The sequence below is a fragment of the Capricornis sumatraensis genome, chromosome 6, assembly GCF_032405125.1.
Source record: "Capricornis sumatraensis isolate serow.1 chromosome 6, serow.2, whole genome shotgun sequence".
NCBI classification, from domain to species: Eukaryota; Metazoa; Chordata; class Mammalia; order Artiodactyla; family Bovidae; genus Capricornis; species Capricornis sumatraensis.
The window spans coordinates 90,728,628-90,749,899 of NC_091074.1; the positions used below are offsets into that span (position 1 = coordinate 90,728,628).

Consider the following 21,272-nt stretch of genomic DNA (forward strand, 5'->3'; position numbering starts at 1 on the left):
GCTCCAGGAGTTGGTGTTAGACAGGGAAGCCTGGCGTGCTGCAGTCCATAGGATCGCAAAGAGTCGGACATGACTGAGTGACTGGACTGAACTGAGGAAGGATTTCTTTGTAATTAGCAAATGTTTTTTAAATTTAAAAATTCAACTCTTTGAGCCACTGCAGTGAGCGCATTCTCAGTGAAGTCTTGTTTTTCTTCACAAGGAAGAAGAGTCATGCACGATAACAAAAAGATGGCCTGAGGAGATAGGAGACTAGCTTTCAGCCTGGATCCTGGCTATGAGCTGTGTGACCTGGGAGCAGTCTCCTTCAGTATCTGCGGCCCTCTTCCCTCCTCTATGCCATGCAGGTGTTGCACAGGGCAGGCGCCCCATCTGGCCTGGCTGTCTCTTCCCTTCCTGTCCATCCATGCTTGATGGATGGGACACAGGCTCTTCAAAGGCCAGGCCCTTGAGTGATAAGCCACGCTTCTCCTGGGTTGGGAATGAGAACCAGGATGCCAGAGAAGGGGAAACTTACGAGAGTGATGACTTCCCGGGCAATCGCGTGTCCTCCAGGAGCCCAGAGCAGGAAGTACAGGAGGAGGCGTCTGACCAGCTGCTGACAAGCCGGCGGTCTGGGGTCTCCACCTTGGTTCTCTTCAGCTGCTGCCTGCAAATCCCTGGCCGAGAGGGCTGGACTCCTGAACAGCTTTGTGAGGTGGCCAAGCACTGTCTTCACCTCCACCTGGGAATATAATTTCAAAAGAAGAGATCAGGGGAGGGTTGGGACATGTGTGGGGCTAGAATGATTCTGTTCTCTGAAGCAGCCCCAGAAACGGGAGAGGACTGGTGCCCGAGGGAGGGCAGAGAGGGTGGACCATGTCTGAGTTTATACACTGCTCCACACAAACCCAAATGGGCGTAATGGAAATTTCTTGACTTTCGTCTTGCTCACTAAGCAGCCAGGGCACCATGCCAGGAATTGACCTTTTTTGTTGTTGTTGTTGTACAGAAGGAAATGGAGAAAAGTCCTCAGCAGAATGTAGTCATATTTTTATATTGTGGGAAAAAGAACAAAAGGCTCCTTGAAGACTTGCTCACTATCACAGCCACAGATCAATTAAAGCCCCGTGCTTGGACCTCCACTGAGTCCATGTGCTGATAAGAATGAGGTTTGCCTTTTGCCGTCTTTGGTGGGGAGGAAGTGCCGGCTCAAACAGACACACACGCACACCCCACATTTGTTTTGTTTTAGACACTGGGACACTGTTCATACATATTTAAAGCTCAAGCAGAGGTCACAAGTCTGTGGAATCCATATAATAATAGTGATTGTTACAGGTCTGTGGATTGTTTCTGCATAAAAAATATGTATTTCATGCTGAGCCTTCTGTTTGCTGTAAGAATGGTACATCAAGTCGTGACTTGGAAAACAAAGCAAGAACTGAAGGTTGTAGATCCAAAATGCCACGTGGACTCATGAACAGCTATGCTCCCTTACTTTCAAAAGAACACTTAGGCCCCCTCTAAAAATGCCCATGACCAGTTTTATGGATTTTGTGTGAGTTCTTTTTTTCTCTGAAAGTTAAGGCTTCATTCAATGAAGTTTGTCATAAATCCCAACATATTAGCACTGTTGTGTGAGCAACTCTGACCACAATGCAAGACCGTGAGAAACTGCACCCGGGGCCCTTCCGTGGCGGAGGGCCATGTCCTAACAGGAGAGGGCCACTCCCTCAGCACCTCTTGTCTGGGCCGGTCCTGATGGCATCCACAGGAGCCCCCGGCCGTCCTGCATCTAGGCTGGTCTGCAGAAATGCCGGGGCTTAGGCAGCGATGCCTCCATAATCATGTTCTTCTTGTTCATCTCCTCCCTCACCCGGTACTCTCTGAGGCTTGCCTTTTTTCTTTCTCTTTTACTCCAGGCCACCTTTCTTTTCAAATACCTTCCTCGTATGCCAAAAACGTTGATGCTTTCTAATCTTTTAAGGAGAAAAACATAAGCTTTCTTTTCTAAGTATTAATTTTTATCCTGCAGTATGAAAATTTACATATGCTTACTGTAAAACATTTGAACAAAAAAGTAAAAAGAAAAAAATCAAAATGACGGTAATCACTATTCAAAGAGACTTATTAACAGTGAAGTTTGTATCTTTGTCATTTTTTTTCCTATGCATTGTGAACACAGCACTCACTATATACAAGGAACTGTATTCTAGGGTTTTCACAGTGCACTATAAACAATTTACCATTATCTATATAGCACAAGTTCTTTGATAACACGATCTTTCATGGCAGAATGCTATTCTGTGCTGTGAAGTCAAAGTCGCTCAGTTGTGTCTGACTCTTTGCAACCCCATAAACCATACAGTCCATGGAATTCTCCGGGCCAGAATACTGGAGTGGGTTACCTTTTCCCTTCTTCATGGGAATCTTCCCAACCCAGGGATTGAACCCAGGTCTCCCACATTGCAGGTGGATTCTTCACCAGCTGAGCCACAAGGGAAGCCCAAGAATACTGGAATGGGTAGCCTATCCCTTCTCCAGCGGATCTTTCTGACCCAGGAATCAAACTGGGGTCTCCTGCATTGCAGGCAGACTCTTTACCAACAGAGCTATCAGGGAAGCCCATTCTGTGGCTGTAATACACCGCAATTTATTTAGGCAATATCCTAACTACTATAAGTGTAGGCCATTTCCAGTTATTGCAGTTACAAACAACACTGCAATGATCCTGTATATAAATCTTTACACAGCTCTCTAATTACTTCCTTAGGAGAATTCCTAGAAGGAGAATGACAGGGTTGAAGTGTATGAACCCTCACTTAATTTTTGAAAGTATACAAACATAGGAAGTTTTTGTTTTTTATCATGATTCAGTTCAAAGTTAACAAAAGGAAGTGAACACTGGCTGGCAGAGAACACAGTCTGCAGAGACAGGAGTGGGTATTTGCACAGGCCGTATTGCATCCCAGGCAGGAATGGTTGCTCTTCACCGCTCCCACCTCGAGCTCCCATCACCACCTGCCCCAATCTTGAATCTCAAGGATGCCCAGCAGAGGTGACGTTTCCAGCCACAGGACATATCACATCCAGTTCAGTATTGTGATTTAACTATGCCTTTTAAGGTATTCTCACGGAGAATTCCATGGACAGCGGAGCCTGGTGGGCTACACAGTTCATGGGGTTACAAAGAGTTGGACACGACTGAGCAACTAACACTTTTAGTTTCACTTTAAGGCAAAAGCACAAGTAATGTCAAGCTCAGTCAAACTGTAAGATAATCATGTTTTTAAAGGTAGTTCACAGTCTGTCAAGTCACCCAACACACCCATCAAAGGGATTAAGCTCACAAAACCCAGGGGAGTGAGAACTATGTATTAATACTACCAGTTTGACTAGGAGAGCTGGGCCCGCTGCTCCCCAGGATACCGCCCGCACCAGGGCCCCAGTCCCAGGCAGACAGCCGCCTCGGACGGAACAGCTAGGAAGGAAACTGACGTCCTGGCGCTAAGCTCCTCCGAGTGATCTAATCTGTTTTTATCCAGGCTGCCAAAGCACCCCCTGAGTGAGAACTATGTGTAAGTTTTATTAAAAAATAAACCAAAGAAGGACTAACTTAGCTGGTAGGAAGATATGCCAATGCAGAACTCTCTAGAAAATAAATCTTATGGGACTATTTACTTCTCTATACTTCAAAAGTAATCTGTCAGTTTCTATGGTCCATACCGAATTTAACATAAAACCTACCAGGTTAGGTAATACAGAATCAAATATGAAATATATATAAAAAGCTGCAGAAATCATCAGTATTCATATGTGCTGTGTGGTCAGTCGTGTCTGACTCTTTGCAACCCCACGGACTATAGCCTGGCCTGGCTCCTCTGTCCATGGGATTCTCCAGGCAAGAAGACTAGAGTGGGTTGCCGTTTCCTCCTCCACAGGATCTTCCCAACCCAGGAATCAAATCCACGTCTCCTGTGTCTCCTGCACTGCAGACAGATTCTTTACCCACTAAGCCACTGGGGAAGCCTGAAAACACACTAGGATTCTCTTTAATGTGATATTTTAAAAGGGAAAAAAATAGTCAGCTCTCTTTTTAATCTGATAGAAATCTTGAAATACATGTTAATTTCTACTAAAAAAAGTTCTATTTGGGATCCAGAATGATCACCAAATTGCAACTTTTTGAAATCACAAACTTTTCTTGCCCCTGCCATGTAACATGCTTTTAAACAAGTAATATACACAGCCATACTGAACTAGTCTCTTTTTTTTTTCAAACAACAGAAAACATCAAGCAAATGGAAGCACTGCTCTCTACATAAAGAAACCCACTCCCTTTAATTATTAAAATCAGGAAAAAGTGGTGGCAGTTGAACTTTTAAAAACCAGCAAATAAATGTTTGTAAGGAAGGCGCAAATGCCTTTAATCAATACATGGCTCCTGTAATTATCATATTCCACACAAAATAACAACTGTCTTTGCCATGGACACTTAGCCACTCCTGTACTTTGCTGCTCTGTTATTTAGGAAACGACCAAGTCTTTTTTTCAGAAGCTAAGTGGTTAATATCATGTGATTACTTTGGTAAGAGTTCTAAACAAAGCCGGTACTGTGAGGATCTACTGACTGATCCAAGAAAGGACTCAAGTCAAGAGGGAAGCAGACACGGCCAGGCCGCAGAGAAGAAAGAGGATGGTGCTCCTCAGCAGAGGGTCAGGCCCTGTATGACAGCCCCTGGAGGGTGCAGGCCCCAGGCCGGCACGCCTGTGATTCAGGACAGAGCAGCAGTGACGAAGGAGAGAGAATGGCCCAGGGACAGCAGGGCTGCACTTGTTTCCTCGGTGCCTCCTGCGAGACCTGGCCTCCCGGTCCACTCCTGCCAGCAAGAAGATATCTTGACTGCACGCCCAGGTCCCACTCACTCTTCCAGGCCCATGGCTTCCTGTACCTGCTGAGGTGCCTGGAGGTCAGTGAAAGCCAAACCCACCACCGCAGGGTCCCTTCCTGCACCCGAGAGACCGTCCCCGAGGCCGCATGCCTTGGGCTGTGCCACCTACCATGGTCTGCGCTCTCTGCTGATGCCCGGCGCCTGGGCTGCAGCTGAAAGCCAGGAGCCACAGCAGGGCCTCTGGGGGTTCAGCCTCAGCTTCTGACATCAGTAACTGCTCAGCCGTGATATCAGCCCATCCTCCAAAGTGAACAAACAAAAACCAGCTCTCAAAGGGGCCTCCGTAGGACCTGGAACAGAAACAAAACACATGGCAGTTAGGCAGCTTGATTTCTTTTCCCGTTAGGTTTTTAAAGTGACTGTAGTGTCTGTGAATGGTTGGCTTCAATTGTTCTTATCCACTGAAGTACAGCTTGTAAGGAATACAAGTCAGGCTCAGAGAAAGAGCTCAAAACGCCACCCTGAACCATCACAGGATGTTCAAAGGGAGGCTTCCCTAAACCACCCGTACCCTGAGGACCTCAGACTTTTATATCTTGACACCCAGGGCCCCTGAGTGAGCACAGACATTGGGGAAAGGAAGTTTGGGCCCACGACCAGCAAGAATGATGCAAGATGAGAACCCGCGGGTGCACCACTCTGCCTTCTACCTGGCCTGCACAGCTGGGCTGCTATGGAGATGGGTCCCCCCAGCCACAGGGCAGCCACCCAGGTAGCCCAGAGCAGAAATGAGGGGACCCCCTGAAGTCCAGACAGAGCCCAGAGAAGGGATGCAGGTGGAAACACGTGCTGTTCCTTTTCTCAGAAAAGGTTCTAGTCAATTTTGGCAATTATGAGTTTTTCAGTTTAGTTCAGTTCAAAATCACTCAGTTGTGTCTGAGTCTTTGTGACCCCACAGACTACAGCATGCCAGGCCTCCCTGTCCTTCATCAACTTCCAGAGCTTACTCAAACTCATGTCCATTGAGTCAGTGATGCCATCCAACAATTTCATCTACTCTCGTCCCCTTCTCCTCCTGCCTTCAATCTTTCCCAGCATCAGGGTCTTTTCCAGTGAGTCATTTCTTTGCATCAGGTGGTCAAAGTATTGGCATTTCAGCTTCAGCATCAGTCCTTCTGATGAATATTCAGGACTGATTTCCTTTATGATTGACTGGTTGGATCTTCTTGCTGTCCAAGGGACTCGCAAGAGTCTTCTCCAACACCACAGTTCAAAAGCATCGATTCTTTGGCACTCAGCTTTCTTTATAGTCCAACTCTCACAGCCATAAATGACCATGGCTTTGACCAGACAGACCTTTGTTGGTAAAGTATTGTCTCTGCTTTTTAATATGCTGTCTAGGTTGGTCATAACTTTTCTTCCATGGAGCAAGTGTCTTTTAATTTCATGGCTGCGGTCACCATCTGCAATGATTTTGGAGCTCAAGAAAATAAAATCTCTCACTGTTTCCATTGTTTTCCCATCTATTTGCCATGAAGTGATGGAATTGGATGCCATGATCCTAGTTTTCTGAATGTTGAGCTTTAAGCCAACTTTTTCACTCTCCTCTTTTACTTTCATCAAGAGGCTCTTTAGTTCTTTGCTTTCTGCCATAAGGGTGGCATCATCTGCATATCTGAGATTATTGATATTTCTCCCAGCAATCTTTATTCCAGCTTGTGCTTCATCCAGCCTGGCATTTTTCATGATGTACTCTACATATAAGTTAAATAAGCAGGGTGACAATATACAGCCGTAATGTACTCCTTTCCCAATTTGGAAACAGTCTGTTGTTCCATGTCTAGTTCTAACTGTTGCTTCTTGACCTGCATACAGACTTCTCAGGAGGCAGGTCAGGTGGTCTGGTATTCCCCTCTCTTGAAGAATTTTTCATAGTTTGTTGTGATCCACACAGCCAAAGGCTTTGGTGTAGTCTATAAACAGAAGTAGGTTTTTTCTGGAACTCTCTTGCTTTTTTGATGATCCAGTGGATGCTGGTAATTTGATCTCTGGTTCCTCTGCCTTTTCTAAAACCAGCTTGAACATCTGGAAGTTCACGGTTCATGTACTGTTGAAGCTGCCTTTCTTTGGGATTGGAATGAAAACTGACCTTTTCCAGTCCTGTGGCCATGACTGAGTTTTCCAAATTTGCTGGCATACCGAGTGCAGCACTTTCACAGCATCACCTTTTAGGATTTGAAATAGCTCAACTGGAATTCCATCACCTCCACTAACTTTGTTTGTAGTGATGCTTCCTAAGGCCCACTTGACTTCGCATTCCAGGATGTCTGGCTCTAGGTGAGTGATCACACTATCGTGGCTATCTGGCTCATGAAGATCTTTTTTGTATAGTTCTCCTGTGTATTCTTGCCACCTTTTCTTAATATCTTCTGCTTCTGTTAGGTTCATACCATTTCTGTCCTTTATTGAGCCCATCTTTGCATGAAATGTTCCTTTGGTATCTCTAATTTTCTTGAAGAGATCTCTAGTCTTTCCCATTCTGTTGTTTCCCTCTATTTCTTTGCACTGATCACCGAGGAAGGCTTTCTTATTGCTCCTTGCTATTCTTTGGAACTCTGCATTCAGATGGGTATATCTTTCCTTTTCTTCCTTGCCTTTAGCTTTTGTTCTTTTCTCAGCTATTTGTAAGACCTCCTCAGACAACCATTTTGACTTTTTGTATTTCTTTTTCTTGAGGATGGTCTTGATCACTGCCTCCTATACAATGCCAGGAACCTCCATCCATAGCTCTTCAGGAACTGTGTCGGATCTAATCCTTTGAATCTATTTGTCACTTCCACTGTATAATCGTCTAAGGAATTTGATTTAGGTCATACCTGAATGGTCTAGTGGTTTTCCCTACTTTCTTCAGTGTAAGTCTGAATTTGGCAATAAGGAGCTCATCATCTGAACAACAGTCAGCTCCTGGTCCTGTTTTTGCTGACCGTATAGAGCTTCTCCATCTTTGGCTGCAAAAAATATAATCAATCTGATTTCGGTATTGACCAGATGGTGATGTCCATGTATAGAGTATTCTCTTGTGTTGTTGGAAGAGAGTGTGTGCTATGACCAGTGAGTTCTCTTGGAAAAACTCTGTTACCCTTTGACCTGCTTTGTTTGTACTCCAAGGCCAAATTTGCCTGTTATTCCAGGTATCTCTTGACTTCCTAGCTTTGCATTCCAATCCCCTGTAATGAAAAGGACATCTTTGTTGGGTGTTAGTTCTAGAAGGTCTTGTAGGTCTTCATAGAACCATTCAATGAGCTGTATATCGAATTCTTTCCTCTCATCATGTATTCATCAGAGCTGAAAAGTTAAAGCTTTTGTGAAGGTGTCCTTTTGTCACATAGGGAACTGGGAGTTGGAATAAAGGATAGACTCTGTTTAAGGTAAAGACCCACTAATTTTGCTCAGAGACAGTCCTAGCAGCCTAACATCTCCCGTGGGAGAAATGGAGCAGGACTAGCCTGAGATCACGTGGTGCAGAATCTTCCTTCTGAACCGGGGAAGCTCCTATAACAGGAGAGCCCTGCGCCCCTTTCGCAGTGCTCCATCCTTGCTGGATCTGGGTTCACAGTCCTCTGCTTGGCTCATGGAATCCTGGAGCCAGCACTGTCCCCCACCTCCTCAAGCCACTGCTTTCCTCCTGTCCCCCAAGAACAAGTGAGTAAATTGTGAAATCTAGTTTGCCAAACAATGACAGAAAAGGAACAAAGAGGGGCATTCGTCTTACTTCCTTGTCCCCACAAGAGGGAGAGCTGATGCTCAAGGGGCCACCTGAATGGTGGGCTGGGTTATGGTCCAAAGGCAAGGAACAGGCTCCATGGGGTCTCCTTCCTGCAGGCCTCACAGACGAGTAAGCTGAGCAGGGTCTCCCCATCCCCCTTGCTCCCACATGGGCATCCCGCGTGGATCACGGTTCAAGGCCTGGGAATTCTCCCTGCTTTCCTCTAGCAGTTGAATGTGTAAGGCAGTCCCATGGGGCTGGCTGAGAAGGTGCCTAAAGCTACTCACAGACCCCTCCCAGCAGGTGGCTTGAAGCCTAGTGGAGGCAGATCTGGTTTAGGCGGGGCCCCCAAGAAGTTTGGGGCCTCAGTCCTGCTCTTCAACACAGATAACCAGACGGTGCATTGGGGGCTGCCAGGGCATGGCAGGTCGTTAATATGGCCAGTCCTCTGATGCCCACTTGGCTGTCTGTCTCTCCTGCTGGCTCTGTCTCTCTTTCTGGTGAGAGTCTTGGGGTGGGGTGAGTAACTGGCACCCAAACCTGCATCAGTGACGATGAGCAGAAGAGCACCGGCCACAATTTGTGATGACCAGTAATGAGATTATAGAGAACTGCAAGTAGGGAAAGTAGCAAAGGGAGCGAATGAAGACAGTCTTAGTAGACTAGCGTGCGTGTGTGCATGCTAAGTCGCTTTAGTCATGTCCGGCTCTGTGGGACCCTACGGACTGCAGCCTGCCAGGCTCTTCTGACCATGGGATTCTCCAGGCAAGAATATTGGAGTGAGTTGCCATTTCCTTCTCCAAGGGATCTTTCTGGCCCAGGATTGAAGCGGGTCTCTTACGTCTACCTGCACAGACGAGTACAGACAATGAATAAAATGCTCTAAAGCAAGGAAGTTAAGAGGAAGCCGGGGGGACTGTGTTGCAAAGAACTTAGCAAAGTCTAAATGTGAGTGGTCCTAGGGAAATACGTGTGTTATTTCCCTAATATTATATTTATCTAATATAATATTAGAAATTATGTTAGACAAAAATTTATTACAAAGAGGAGGAAAAGAAACATTTCATCCTACCATGCAGGAGAAGTTTAGAATTTCCTTCCCTAGAGAGGCAGAGTAGACAGAAGGGCCTAGAGAGATGCCACTCTTGTTCTGCAAGCCAGGGGGAGAGGGGAGGGTGGGGGGTACAGCATGTGAGCAGTGCTTTTTTCCTAAGGTCCAGTCTATGTATTGTTATACTTGTACATTTCAAAATCTAACACCAGCCATTACTCACATGCAGCCCATTTATTCTGAGCTGCTTGCAGTGCTTCCTCCACTTCTTACTCAGCAATGTGTATGCCTGTTTGGGGTATATGCAGCCATACCTCATTTTACTGCACTCCACAGAAAATGGTGTTTTTCCCCAACAGATTGAAGGTTGTGGCAATCTGGCATCAAACAAGTCTACTGACTTCATTTTTCCAACAGGATTTGCCCACTTCCTATTTTTGTGTACATTTTGGTGATTCTCATAATATTTGAAACTTTTCCATTATATTGATCACGGTGATCTGTGATCTGTGGTGTTGCTACTGTAATTGTTTTGGGGTACCATGAACTGTTCCCATATGAGCTGATGAACTTAAACGATTAATCTGTGTGTTCTGACTGCTCTACCAGTCGGCTGTCTTATCTCCTTCTCTTTGGGTCTCCCTATTCCCTGAGGTACAACAATATTGAAGTTAGTCCAACTAATGCCCTTTTCTTTAATTGGAAAAGACCCTGATGCTGGGAAAGACTGAAGGCAAGAAGAGAAGGGAATGACAAAGAACGAGATGGTTGGGTGGCATCACTGACTCAACAGACAAGAGTTTGAGCAGGCTCCAGGAGATGGTGAAGCCTGGTGTGCTGCAGCCCATGGGGTTGCAAAAAGTTGGACACGACCGAGCAACTGAACAACAATGCCCTACAATGGCCTCTAAGTTTCAAAGGAACAGCTGCACATCTCTTACTTCAAAAGGTTGAAATCATAAAGCTCATTGAGGAAAGCACGTTTAAAGCTGAGATAGGGTGAAAGCTATAGGCCTCTTGCACCAAACAGTTAGCCTAGTTGTAGATGCAAAGGAAAAGTTCTTGAAGGAAATTAAAAGTGCTACTCTCATGAACACATGAAGGATAAGAAAGCAAAACAGTCTTATTGCTGATATGAAGAAAGCTGTAGTGGTCTAGATAGAAGATCAAAACCAGCTACAACATTCCCTTAAACCAAAGCCTGATCCAGAGTAAGGCCCTGACTCTTCAATTATGTGAGGACTGAGAGAGGTGAGGAAGCTGCAGAAGAAAAGTCGGAAGCTAGCATAGGTCGGTTCATGAGGCTTAAGGAAGAAGCCATCTCCACAACATACAAGTGAAGGGTGAAGAGCAGGTGCTGGTGTAGAAGCTGCAGCAAGTTATTTATGCTGGCTACACCAAACAGCAGATTTTCAGTTCGGATGAAATAGCTTTATATCGAAAGAAGATGCTATCTAGGACTTTTACAGCTGGAGAGGAAAAATCAATGCCCGGCTTCAAAGCTTCAACAGACAGACTAACTCTCTTGCTAGGGACTAATGTAGGTGGTGACTTCAAGTTAAAGTCAATGCTTATTTACCATTCTGGATATCCTAGGGCCTTGAAGAATGATGCTACATCTACTCTGCCTATGCTCTGTCAGTGGAACAATGGAGCCTGGATGACAGCACATCTATTTACAGTGTTTTACTGAATATTTTCCCTGGAGGAAGAAATGGCAAGCCATCCCAGTATTCTTGCCTGGAGAATCCCATGGACAGAGGAACCTGGCAGGCAGTCCATGGGGGTCACAAAAAGTTGGACATGACTGAGTGACTGAACATACTGAATACTGTAAGCCCACTGTTGAGATCTACTACTCGGAAAAAAGAAAAAGATTCCTTTCAAAATAATACTGCTCATTGACATGGCACCTGGATACCCAAGAGCTCTGATGGAGATGTACAATGAAATGAATGTTGTTTACACGCCTGTTAACACAACATCCATTCTGCAGTCCATGAATCAAAGAGTCATTTTGACTTTCAACTTTTACTATTGAAGAAAAACATTTCATAGGGCTGTAGCTGCCATGGGCTTCCCTGGTGGCTCGGAGTAAAGAATCCTCCTGCCAGTGCAGGAGATACAGGTTCAGTCCTTGGGCCGGGAAGATTCCCTGGAGGAATATTCTTGCCTGGGAAGTCCCATGGACAGAGGAGCCTAGTGGGCTACAGTCTGTAGGGTCACAAAGAGTCAGATATGACTTAGTGACTAAAAACAAAACAAAACAAAAAAACAAAACAAATAGCTGGTGTAGAGGGTGATTCCTCCATGGCATCTGGGCAAAAGTAAACAGAAAACCTTCTGGGAAGGAGTCACCACTGTGGATGCCATCAAGAACACTTGTGACTCATGGGAAGAGGTCAAAATCCCAACATTAACAGGAGTTTGGAAGAAGTTGATTCCAACCCTCATGGATGCCTATGAGGGGTTTACGACCTTAGTGGAGGAAGGAACTGCAGATGTGGTGGAAACAGCAAGAGAGCCAGAACTAGAAGGGGAGACTGAAGACAGCATGGCTACAATCTCAGGATGAAAGTCTAACAGATGAGGCTCTGCTTCTTACAGATAAGCAAAGAAAGGGGTTTCTTGAGCTGGAATCTATTCCTGGTGAAGCTGCTGTGAGCACTTCTGAAATGATAACACAGAATTTAGAATATCACATACACGTAGATGATAAAGCAGTGGCAGGGTTTGAAAGGAATGATTCTAATTTTGAAAGCAGTTCTGCTGTGGGTAAAATGCTATCAAAAGGCACTGCATGTTACAGAGAAATCATTTGTGAAGGAAGAGTCAACTGATGTGGCAAACTCCATGTTGTCTTAAGAAACTTCCACAGCCACTCCAACCTTTAGCATCTACCACCCTGATCACTCAGCAGTGTCATCTTCGAGGCAAATCCTCCACCAGCAAAAAGGTTATGAATCACTGCCATTTTTTAGCAATAAAGTATTTTTAAATTAAGGTACGTATACATTTTTTTAAGATATAATGCCACTGAACAGTGAATAGACTATGGGACAGTGTAAGCCTAACTTTCATATACCCAGGGAAACCAGAAAGCTCATGTGATTCCCTTTACTGCCGCGGTCTGGAGCCGAGCCTGCAGTATATCCAAGGTATGCTAGCAATGCCTTCCCCTGTCGGGCTTTCTCACAGGAAAGATAAGGGTACCAGAGAAACCACGTGTGAAAGAGTAGGAGTCACTGGTCTTTGCTTACCCGTAGTCTTCAACTACTTCTTTGAGCATTTCAGAGACACATTTCAGTGACTGGTGCCACAGTCCCTGTGGAATATCTGTGGGTGGAGAGAGCCATCAGAGAGGAGCTGAAAAAAAGTCAAACCTATTAGGAATCAACTGCAGTGCAGACCAGAAGGGGCCTGTTTAGGGGAAAGGCCTAGTTTCCTGGTCCACGGAATCCGTACCACCACCCTCAAGCTGATCCCTGCCAGAATCCATCTCTCAGGCCTGGGAAGAAAGACCTGTTAGTGTTACGCAGAGTTAAACTTCAAAGGCTCTTTAATTCAGGTGCATGAGACTGCACAGGCAGCCCACTGTAGGATTTAGGAAGGCTATGTTGAAGATGCCCAGCTTTTTTTCTTTTCTACTCACCCACCCCCTCATCTATCACTAATAATTTGTGGTTTCAAAATATTTTTTTCAAAAAAAAAATAGTCAATAAGGAATTAGGAATGTGCTTCCCAACTATGATTGGGATGAATTCAGAATATGACTTCAGGTTTACAATTTTTTTTAAAGGCCAGAAAAAAACATATGGATATTATACAGACAAAGACAAATGTCTTTTCTAAATTAGTTGTTCTGGTTTCACATTTTTCCCATGGTCTTAAACACTTCTGAGCATATATATATCTGTAGTTTTAAACAACAGCTGAAAAAGGTTATCACATTTCCCTGAAGTGATAGATTCTGTAATTAAATACACCAGAAAGATAATGTAAGTGATATAGGAACCACTACTACCCCACAAATGCTACAGATTAAAGAATCATAAATTATCTCTCTCCCTCTTCTGAGTTCTTGTAACTCTTGACTTGCAGCCTTTCAAGGCATTTTCATTTTCTCCTTTTATTAGTTTTTTAGATAGTTATTTTCTGTCTCTTTTACTTGTGGCTCCTGGATATTCAGGGTTCATAAGTGACTCATCTTTTATACCTCATAGGACTTTACAGTGGGCATAAAATCAATTTTTGATGAATAGAAGACTCTACTGTTAAGAAACCCTTCAATCTGTGGATATAACATTATTTTTTCCAAAAGTAATATGCAGAAAATTATGCAGGAACCAGCACAAATAGTCTTTAATTTATAGATGTCCAAACTTAAAAAATAACAACCCTGATATTCTTTGCAGAGCTCATTTAGCTGCTTACTACACAGGGTGACCTTGGACTTTGCTGATCTGACTTAGGCTGTGAGACATGCCTCTGGAAAGAGAGTCACTGATGCTCCTGTCTTATTAAAGTTTTCCCATTGCATTCAAGTTTCAAAAAACAGCTGACCAGAGATCCCAGCAGGCCTGTCTCCACCTCTGCCTCTAGCATATGAGAGGACAGGGTCAAGTGGGCCACTTTGGGTGAGAACTTAATCTTTTAGAAAAAGGAAGAGTATTTTTGATTTTGTAAAATGCTCTGAAACCTCAAATCCTACTTTCCTCAAGTGAATCTACTTACTCAAGTCTCAGGAAAAAAAGGACAAAAAGGACATGTTATGGGTTCTTCCTATCTTTCCACGGTCGGATGAGATGCCTTTTTCTACAGCATACAGCCTGTCTTGTTTCAGTATCACCTCTCCTTAGATTTCAGGCATTAGTGGGGAAGGATGTCTGTATTCTCTATTTCTGAAACATTTCATAAACAGGAGCTCACAGGCATGTTAACAGATCAACATCAGTTGAATGAGGACAGATTCATCACTTCCCCAAATGAATATGGCCTCTGGAAGGCTGGCAGATGAAGTCACAGATGGCTGTGGTCTAACACACTTACTGAATTCTTTCAAAAGACTTCCCTTGGCTAGGTTAGGAGAAATTTCCCCTAAATTTCCTTAGCTTCATTCATCATTTTATCTTTTCATTTGCAGCAGGGGGCACAGAGAAGAAAGAATGAAATACAGATATATGTACTATTTTATTCCAAATCAGCCAAGTCTTAGCCTGTTCCTGGCATCCAGGTGGACGTTCCTGGCACTAGCAGAAGCCTTGTGTTAACCAGAACAGACTGTCAAAACCCAACTAGAGGCCATTGTTTTCCTTTCTTTTAGTAAATGATCGTAACTGGGAAGTCAAGCAAATTCTCATATCAAAATCCACAGAATGTGTGACGCTGAGAGTTTAAAGGAACATTATCCATCTCCCTGGTTTTACAGATAAGGAACTGGGAGGAAAGGGTTATGATTTTGTTACTGTACTTTCCCAGAAATTATTTTAATATGGGCAGAATCAACCTTCACATACCTTTTGGGTGTTGGAGGAGCACCATGACAAGAGATTGAGAAGCATAAGGAAAGTAGGTCTTGAGTGCAAACTTCAACTATAATAGAACAAAAAATTTAAAGCCGTTCAAACATTAGCATTGGAAAAGGTATTAAGGAAATATAAAATATTGCATCCTCTGCCCCCAAAAGAAATTCTAGTACTTTATGTGGTCATAATGTCTTGCACACTGATCAAAAATAAAAGATGCTTCTGATAATCTTATAAATATGTTCTAAAAAATTAAACCTTTTTAAAGATGCCTTCCAGGACTTAAGAAAAATAAAGTTATGCTCTTGATGTCTTTATATCAGTTCTTTACCTCACATGAACCCAATTATATACATAAATCTATTTATGTGAGAGTTTCCAAGGCAGCTGGGAGAAGGGTTTTATCAAAAAGCAACAGTGGTCTCACACATCCTCTGAGGGCCAAGGAGCTGTACCCTCCATGCCCCCAGGCACAGCAGCTTTGAAGTACTTTTGTAAAAAGTTGAGGTAAAATCTGCCTACAGTGAACTGTAAGGGTTTTAAGTGTACAATCTGATGGCTTTCGGTAAATGTGTAAATCCAATGTGACCATCATTCCAATCAAGACACAGAACATTTCGATCACCTCAGAAAGTTCCCTTGTAGCTGTTACAGTCAATCCCTCCACCCCACCCCGGCATCTGATATTTTTATTTTGATGAGAGAGAGTAGTTTTGTATATTCTTGAATTTCAAACAAATGGAATCATAAGAGTGTGTGTTTTTTTCTGTCTGGCTTCCTTGGCTCAACATGTTCTTTTGAGACTCATCCTTGTTACTATGGATTAAATACTTCATTTTTTAAAGAAATTGTTCTAAAGTAGTCACTGTATGAATATATCATAATCTGTTTATTTATTCTCCCATTGATGGACATTTGGATTGTTTCCAGTTTGGGTTTTATTACGAATAAAGATGCAATTAACATTCATATTTCTGTCTTTTTTGTGGACACGTGCTGTTATTTCTCCTGGGTAAATACCATAGGAATGGAGTTACTAGGTCATAGAGTAGATGCTTGTTTAACTTTGTAAGAAACTGCCATGTACTTTTTCAAAGTGGTCAACAATTTACCAGAATTCCAGTTGCTTCACATACTTGTTGGGCTTCCCTTATAGCTCAGTTGGTAAAGAATCTGCCTGCAATGCAGGACACCTGGGTTCAATTCTTGGGTCGGGAAAATCCCCTGGAGAAGGAAATGGCAACCCATTCCAGTATTCTTGCCTGGAGAATCCTTTGGATAGAGGAACCTGGCAGGCTATAGTCCATAGGGTCTCAAGAGTTGGACACGACTGAGCAACTTCACTTTTCACTTTATACATATTTTTTGAAGTGTGTATTCAAGTCTTTTGTCCATTTTTAAAACTGAGTTGTTTCTTATGTTCTTGAGTTGTAAAAGATCTTTATATATTCTGGACACAAATCCCCTATTAGATATATGTATTGAGAATATTTTTAAACTGCTGGGTGGATCGATTTTTCATTTTCTTAAGGATGTCTACAAAGACCAGACATTTTAAATTCTGATGAAGTCTAATTTATCCATTTTTCTCACACTGCTTAGTGCTTTTCTGCATTCCTTCTAAGAAATATTAGATTATCCTAATGTCAAAAAAGATACTCTCATTTTCTCCTAGGAGCTTTATGGCTTCAGCATTTATGGTGAAGTCTATGACCTGTCTCAGATGAAGTTCCATGTCTGTGAGGTAGAGGCCCATGTTTTCTGGGTATCCAGCTGTTTCACTGCCACTTGTTGAAAACCTTCCACATTTAACTTCTTTGGCATCTCTGTCAAAAACCAGTTGATTACATGAAAATATCTAGACACGATTCTGTTCCACTGATCTATCCTTTTGCCAGTACCCCCCTGTCTTGAATTTGATTACTGTAGCTTAAAGTCTTGAAATCAGTCAGTGTGAATCTTCTGATTTTGGGGGGAGGGTTTTGTGTGTGTGTTTTTTTTTTTTTTCAAAATTATCATGGCTACTATAGGTTCTTTGCATTAGAATCAGCCTATCATTTTCTGTTTTAAAAACTATGTTGGGATTTTAACTAGGAGCACATTGAACCAGGCTTCTCAACAATTCATGATTATGGTTTCTCTTCATATGTTTAACTTTCTTATTTTGTGGTTTTCCACGTAGAGATCTTATACACCTTTTGTTACGTTTTCTCCCAAGTATTTTATGTATTACTGTGGAGTTGCCTGTTTCTCTTTTTACTTCTCTCAGTTTTTACTTTGTGTATCTCAGACCTCTGTTATGAGGCATACATCCATTTGTAATTGGTGTTTCTCCTGATGAACTGTATAAACTATCCCTCTCTTTTGTCTGTCCGTACTCCTTACCTTAAAACCTAATCTGTCTGCTGCTGGTAGAGCCAGACCAGCTTTCTTGTGCTTATTATTTACATAACATATCTTTCCTTCCTTTTAATCTGTGTCTTTATAATTAGAATGGATTTCTTGAAAACAATGTATAGTGGGTCTTAGTTTTTCATTCAGTCTGACATATTTCCTTTTTACCTAGTATACTTGGTTGGTTTTCACTTAGTTTTTGTAATTAATGAACTTGTAGGTATATTTGAATTGATCTTTAAAATTTTTTCATTTATCTATTTACTTATTTATCAGTTGCCCTGTGTCTTTGCTGATGTGTACAGGCTTTCTCTAGTTGCAGTGAGCGGGGGCTACTCTTCACTGGGGTGCCCAGGCCTCTCGCTGCGGTGGTTTCCCTTGTTGTGGCACGCACTCTAGAGCATGCAGGCTCAGAAGTTGTGGTGTATGGGCTTAGTTGCTCTGTAGCATGTGAGATCTTTCTAAACCAAGGGTTGAACCCACGTCTCCAGCATTGGCAAGAGAATTCTTAACCACTGGACTACCAGGGAAGTCCCTAGGTTTATCTTTTGACATTAGTTTCTTTTGCCTCATCTGTTTTTTGTTCTGGCAGCCCACAGCTCTGTCTTTTGACACCTCAAGCCAATCAGATTATGCCTTGGGTTTGGGCCACCCCTTAGCCTCATTTAATCTCCTTCCCACCTCTCACATGAGAGCCCTCTGGGAAAAGTTAGAAGATTACCCAACGTGGTTTACATTTTCAAGAGTTGAAACCCCTCCAGTTTTTATCTGCTTTTTGGGTTGCTTTCCAGTACCTTCAAATAGTTTTTAAAAAATATTTTCTCCAGAGTTTATAATTTTTATCTGCAGGAGATTTAGTTCAATACATCATTAAACTCTGTCACTACTAGAACCAGAACCTGAACTGATTTGCTGCTTGTCCTGGAGCCATTAGGCAAGTTCAGGAAAGAGGCCTGTCATGACAGCCTTAAGTTTTTGGCTACTGGTCTGACTGGGCACATTGATGGGGCTGCAACTATGCTCTCCAAACAAAACAAGGATGAGAGGAAAGGATAAAAAAGAGAATGAGAAGCACTGAAGATAAACATTTTTGACAATGGGAAAGAATGCGGATTGATGGGATTTCTCATAACTGCTGGGGGGAACGTAAATTGGCACAACCATGTATGAAAACAATTTGGCAGTATCCGCCAAAGCTGCCTTTGCACACCTAATAACCGGCACTAGCACTCTTAAGTATATCTTGAATGTTCAGAGAAACTCTATTTATGAAAGAAAACAAAATCTGGAAATAATCCAAAGGCTCACCACCAGGAAGACAGCTACACTGTATACACTCTCCCCACAGAGTACTACACGCAATCCCCACCACCACCCACAGCACAGAGCAAGCCTGGTGACATATTGCTGGAAAGAACAAGGCTCAGAAGACTGCACACGCAGTACCACTTTCATCTGTCGTTTGCTTTATAAAGCGCAAAAACAATCAATAAAGAAAACATGGTCTAACAATCATATATACATGATCAGGCTTCCCTGGTGGCTCAGTGGTAACGAATCTGCCTACCAACTCAGGAGGTGTGGTTTCAATCCTTGGGTTGGGAAGATAGACCTTCTCCAGGAGGAAATGGCAACGCACTCCAGTATTCTTTCCTGGAGAATCCCATGCACAGAGAAGCCTGGCAGGCTACAGTCCAGGAGGTCACAAAGAGTTGGACATGACTTGGCTACTAAACAACAACATATACATGATCAAACTATTTTCAGAAAAAATAAAGGACAGCAGTTACCTGAAGGGAGAAAGTCAGGATGATAGACTAGAGAAGCATGGGAATAACCTGAAGTTTCTACTAGGGGACCAGGTCTTGTTAGACGTCAGGTTGGTAGAAAGAAAGTGAAAGTGAAAGTGAAGTCGCTCAGTCATGTCCGGCTCTTTGCGACCCCATGGACTGTAGCCTACCAGGCTCCTCTGTCCATGGGATTTTCCAGGCAACAGTACTGGAGTGGATTGCCATTTCCTTCTCCAGGGGATCTTCCTGACCCAGGGATTGAACCCGGGTCTCCTGCATTGTAGACAGACGCTTAACTGTCTGAGCCTCCAGGGAAGTCCAGGTTGGTAGATATTCATTTATTAATAATGACTATGTGGATGAATGAATAAAACACAGAAAGAAAGAGGGTTACACATGGATCACATAGGACAGGCGGTGTCATGCATCAGGGATTATGATTAATCTAAGAAGGGGCACTCAGGAAGGCAGGGGATTGATGATGAGAATGGCACTGCCTGGAAAGGCAGGCGGTCAGGAACAGCCCCAGAGAGAGACATGCCACGACATATAGGGATGAAGGCATCTACAAAGTTAAGAGGTTGTTGCTCTTGCATCCTGAGCCCAAGGGAAGGACAGTGAATCTCTGGCTTTTTTTTTTTTTTTTGGATCCCTGCTTTGCCTTCCACCAGGACCCATTCTGTGTCCCTTACACCGCCAGATATGTGTAGCCTGGGTAGGGTGTATGTTCAATCACTCAGTCGTGTCCAACTCTTTGTGGCCCCATGTACTATAGCCCACCAGGCTCCTCTACCCATGGAATTTTCCAGGCAAGAATATGGGAATGGGGTGCTGTTCCTACTCCAAGGGATCCAACCTGCATCTCTTGCATCTCCCCAGCTGGCAGGCAGATTCCTTACCACTAGCGGCACGTGGGCAGGGTACTATTCTAAATTAAAAGTGACTATAAGTCTGAATCTAAAGTGTTAAGGCCAACCCTGCAACTCAAGGACAAAGTTGATAAGAAGGACAGACTCAAGCTGATGGTACAGAGCAACACTTCTTTTACCAATGCCCTCCACCCCAACCTCGGTCTGTTCCAGGAGTTCAAGGTGCAGGTTTTTTAGAGGGTGGTTCCTAACTGGAAAAACAAAGAATGTTCAGGGAGGATAAAAGATATTTATAGTTTGCCTCAAAATAAGCATGAGGGCCAACCAGTGCCTTTCAGCAGAGCTCTCCTCCAGAATTCCAGGCTGGGCACCATTGATAATGCTGTTTGCTACAGTCTAGCTAACTTCCCTAGGGAAGGAGAAGATGGGAAAAAAACATCATAAATATTTATCACTGCCTTAAAAACAGAAACATCTGCTAAAACCTGAGAGGCTTCTTGGCATAGGGGTGTATGGGATTTTAGTACAGCAGGCATCATGGCACTGCTCCCCTAAGGCAAACTGCAGAAAGCACCCCAAGGGACCATGACCTCACAAGAAACTGCAGTGGGTTCAGGCACTTCAGCGGGCAAAGCACCACACAGACATCAGGTCTGTGGCCATTAGAAGTGCAGGCCAATTAAAACTCCCAAAGGTGAAAACTCTGGTAGAAAAGGTTCCAGTTTCACAGGTCACTCCATCAGTCAGCTGCCTCTGCCGACCGCCCTCTCTTCTTGCAGGTCCCTAGGCCTGGCTGCTTGCTTACTGACCGAGTCCAACTCACACGTTTTGGTCATGGCCATTCCCAGCTCCTCCTCTATAATTATTCAAATTATAACGGAATAGTGTCACACTCACTACCTCCTATCTCTCCTGGAATCCAATTCACATTTAGGCCTCTGATATGAATGGAAACTAATAATTAAGAATGTCCAGTATTGCTTTGTAATAAGTGCCATTTTCT

The 21,272-nt window shown here is 43.5% G+C and overlaps 1 protein-coding gene across 1 annotated transcript in view; it reads right to left on the reverse strand.

Moving 5' to 3' along the window:
* FANCC (FA complementation group C) overlaps positions 1–21,272 on the reverse strand; it is a 319,894-nt gene that overhangs the window by 7,389 nt on the left and 291,233 nt on the right. Inside the window, exons 11-14 of the mRNA XM_068974480.1 lie at positions 15,208–15,283; positions 12,952–13,027; positions 5,044–5,224; positions 518–724 (exon numbers count right to left, since the gene is read on the reverse strand). Of these exons, the coding sequence (XP_068830581.1) occupies positions 518–724; positions 5,044–5,224; positions 12,952–13,027; positions 15,208–15,283 (540 nt within the window). The remainder of the gene's footprint in view (positions 1–517; positions 725–5,043; positions 5,225–12,951; positions 13,028–15,207; positions 15,284–21,272) is intronic.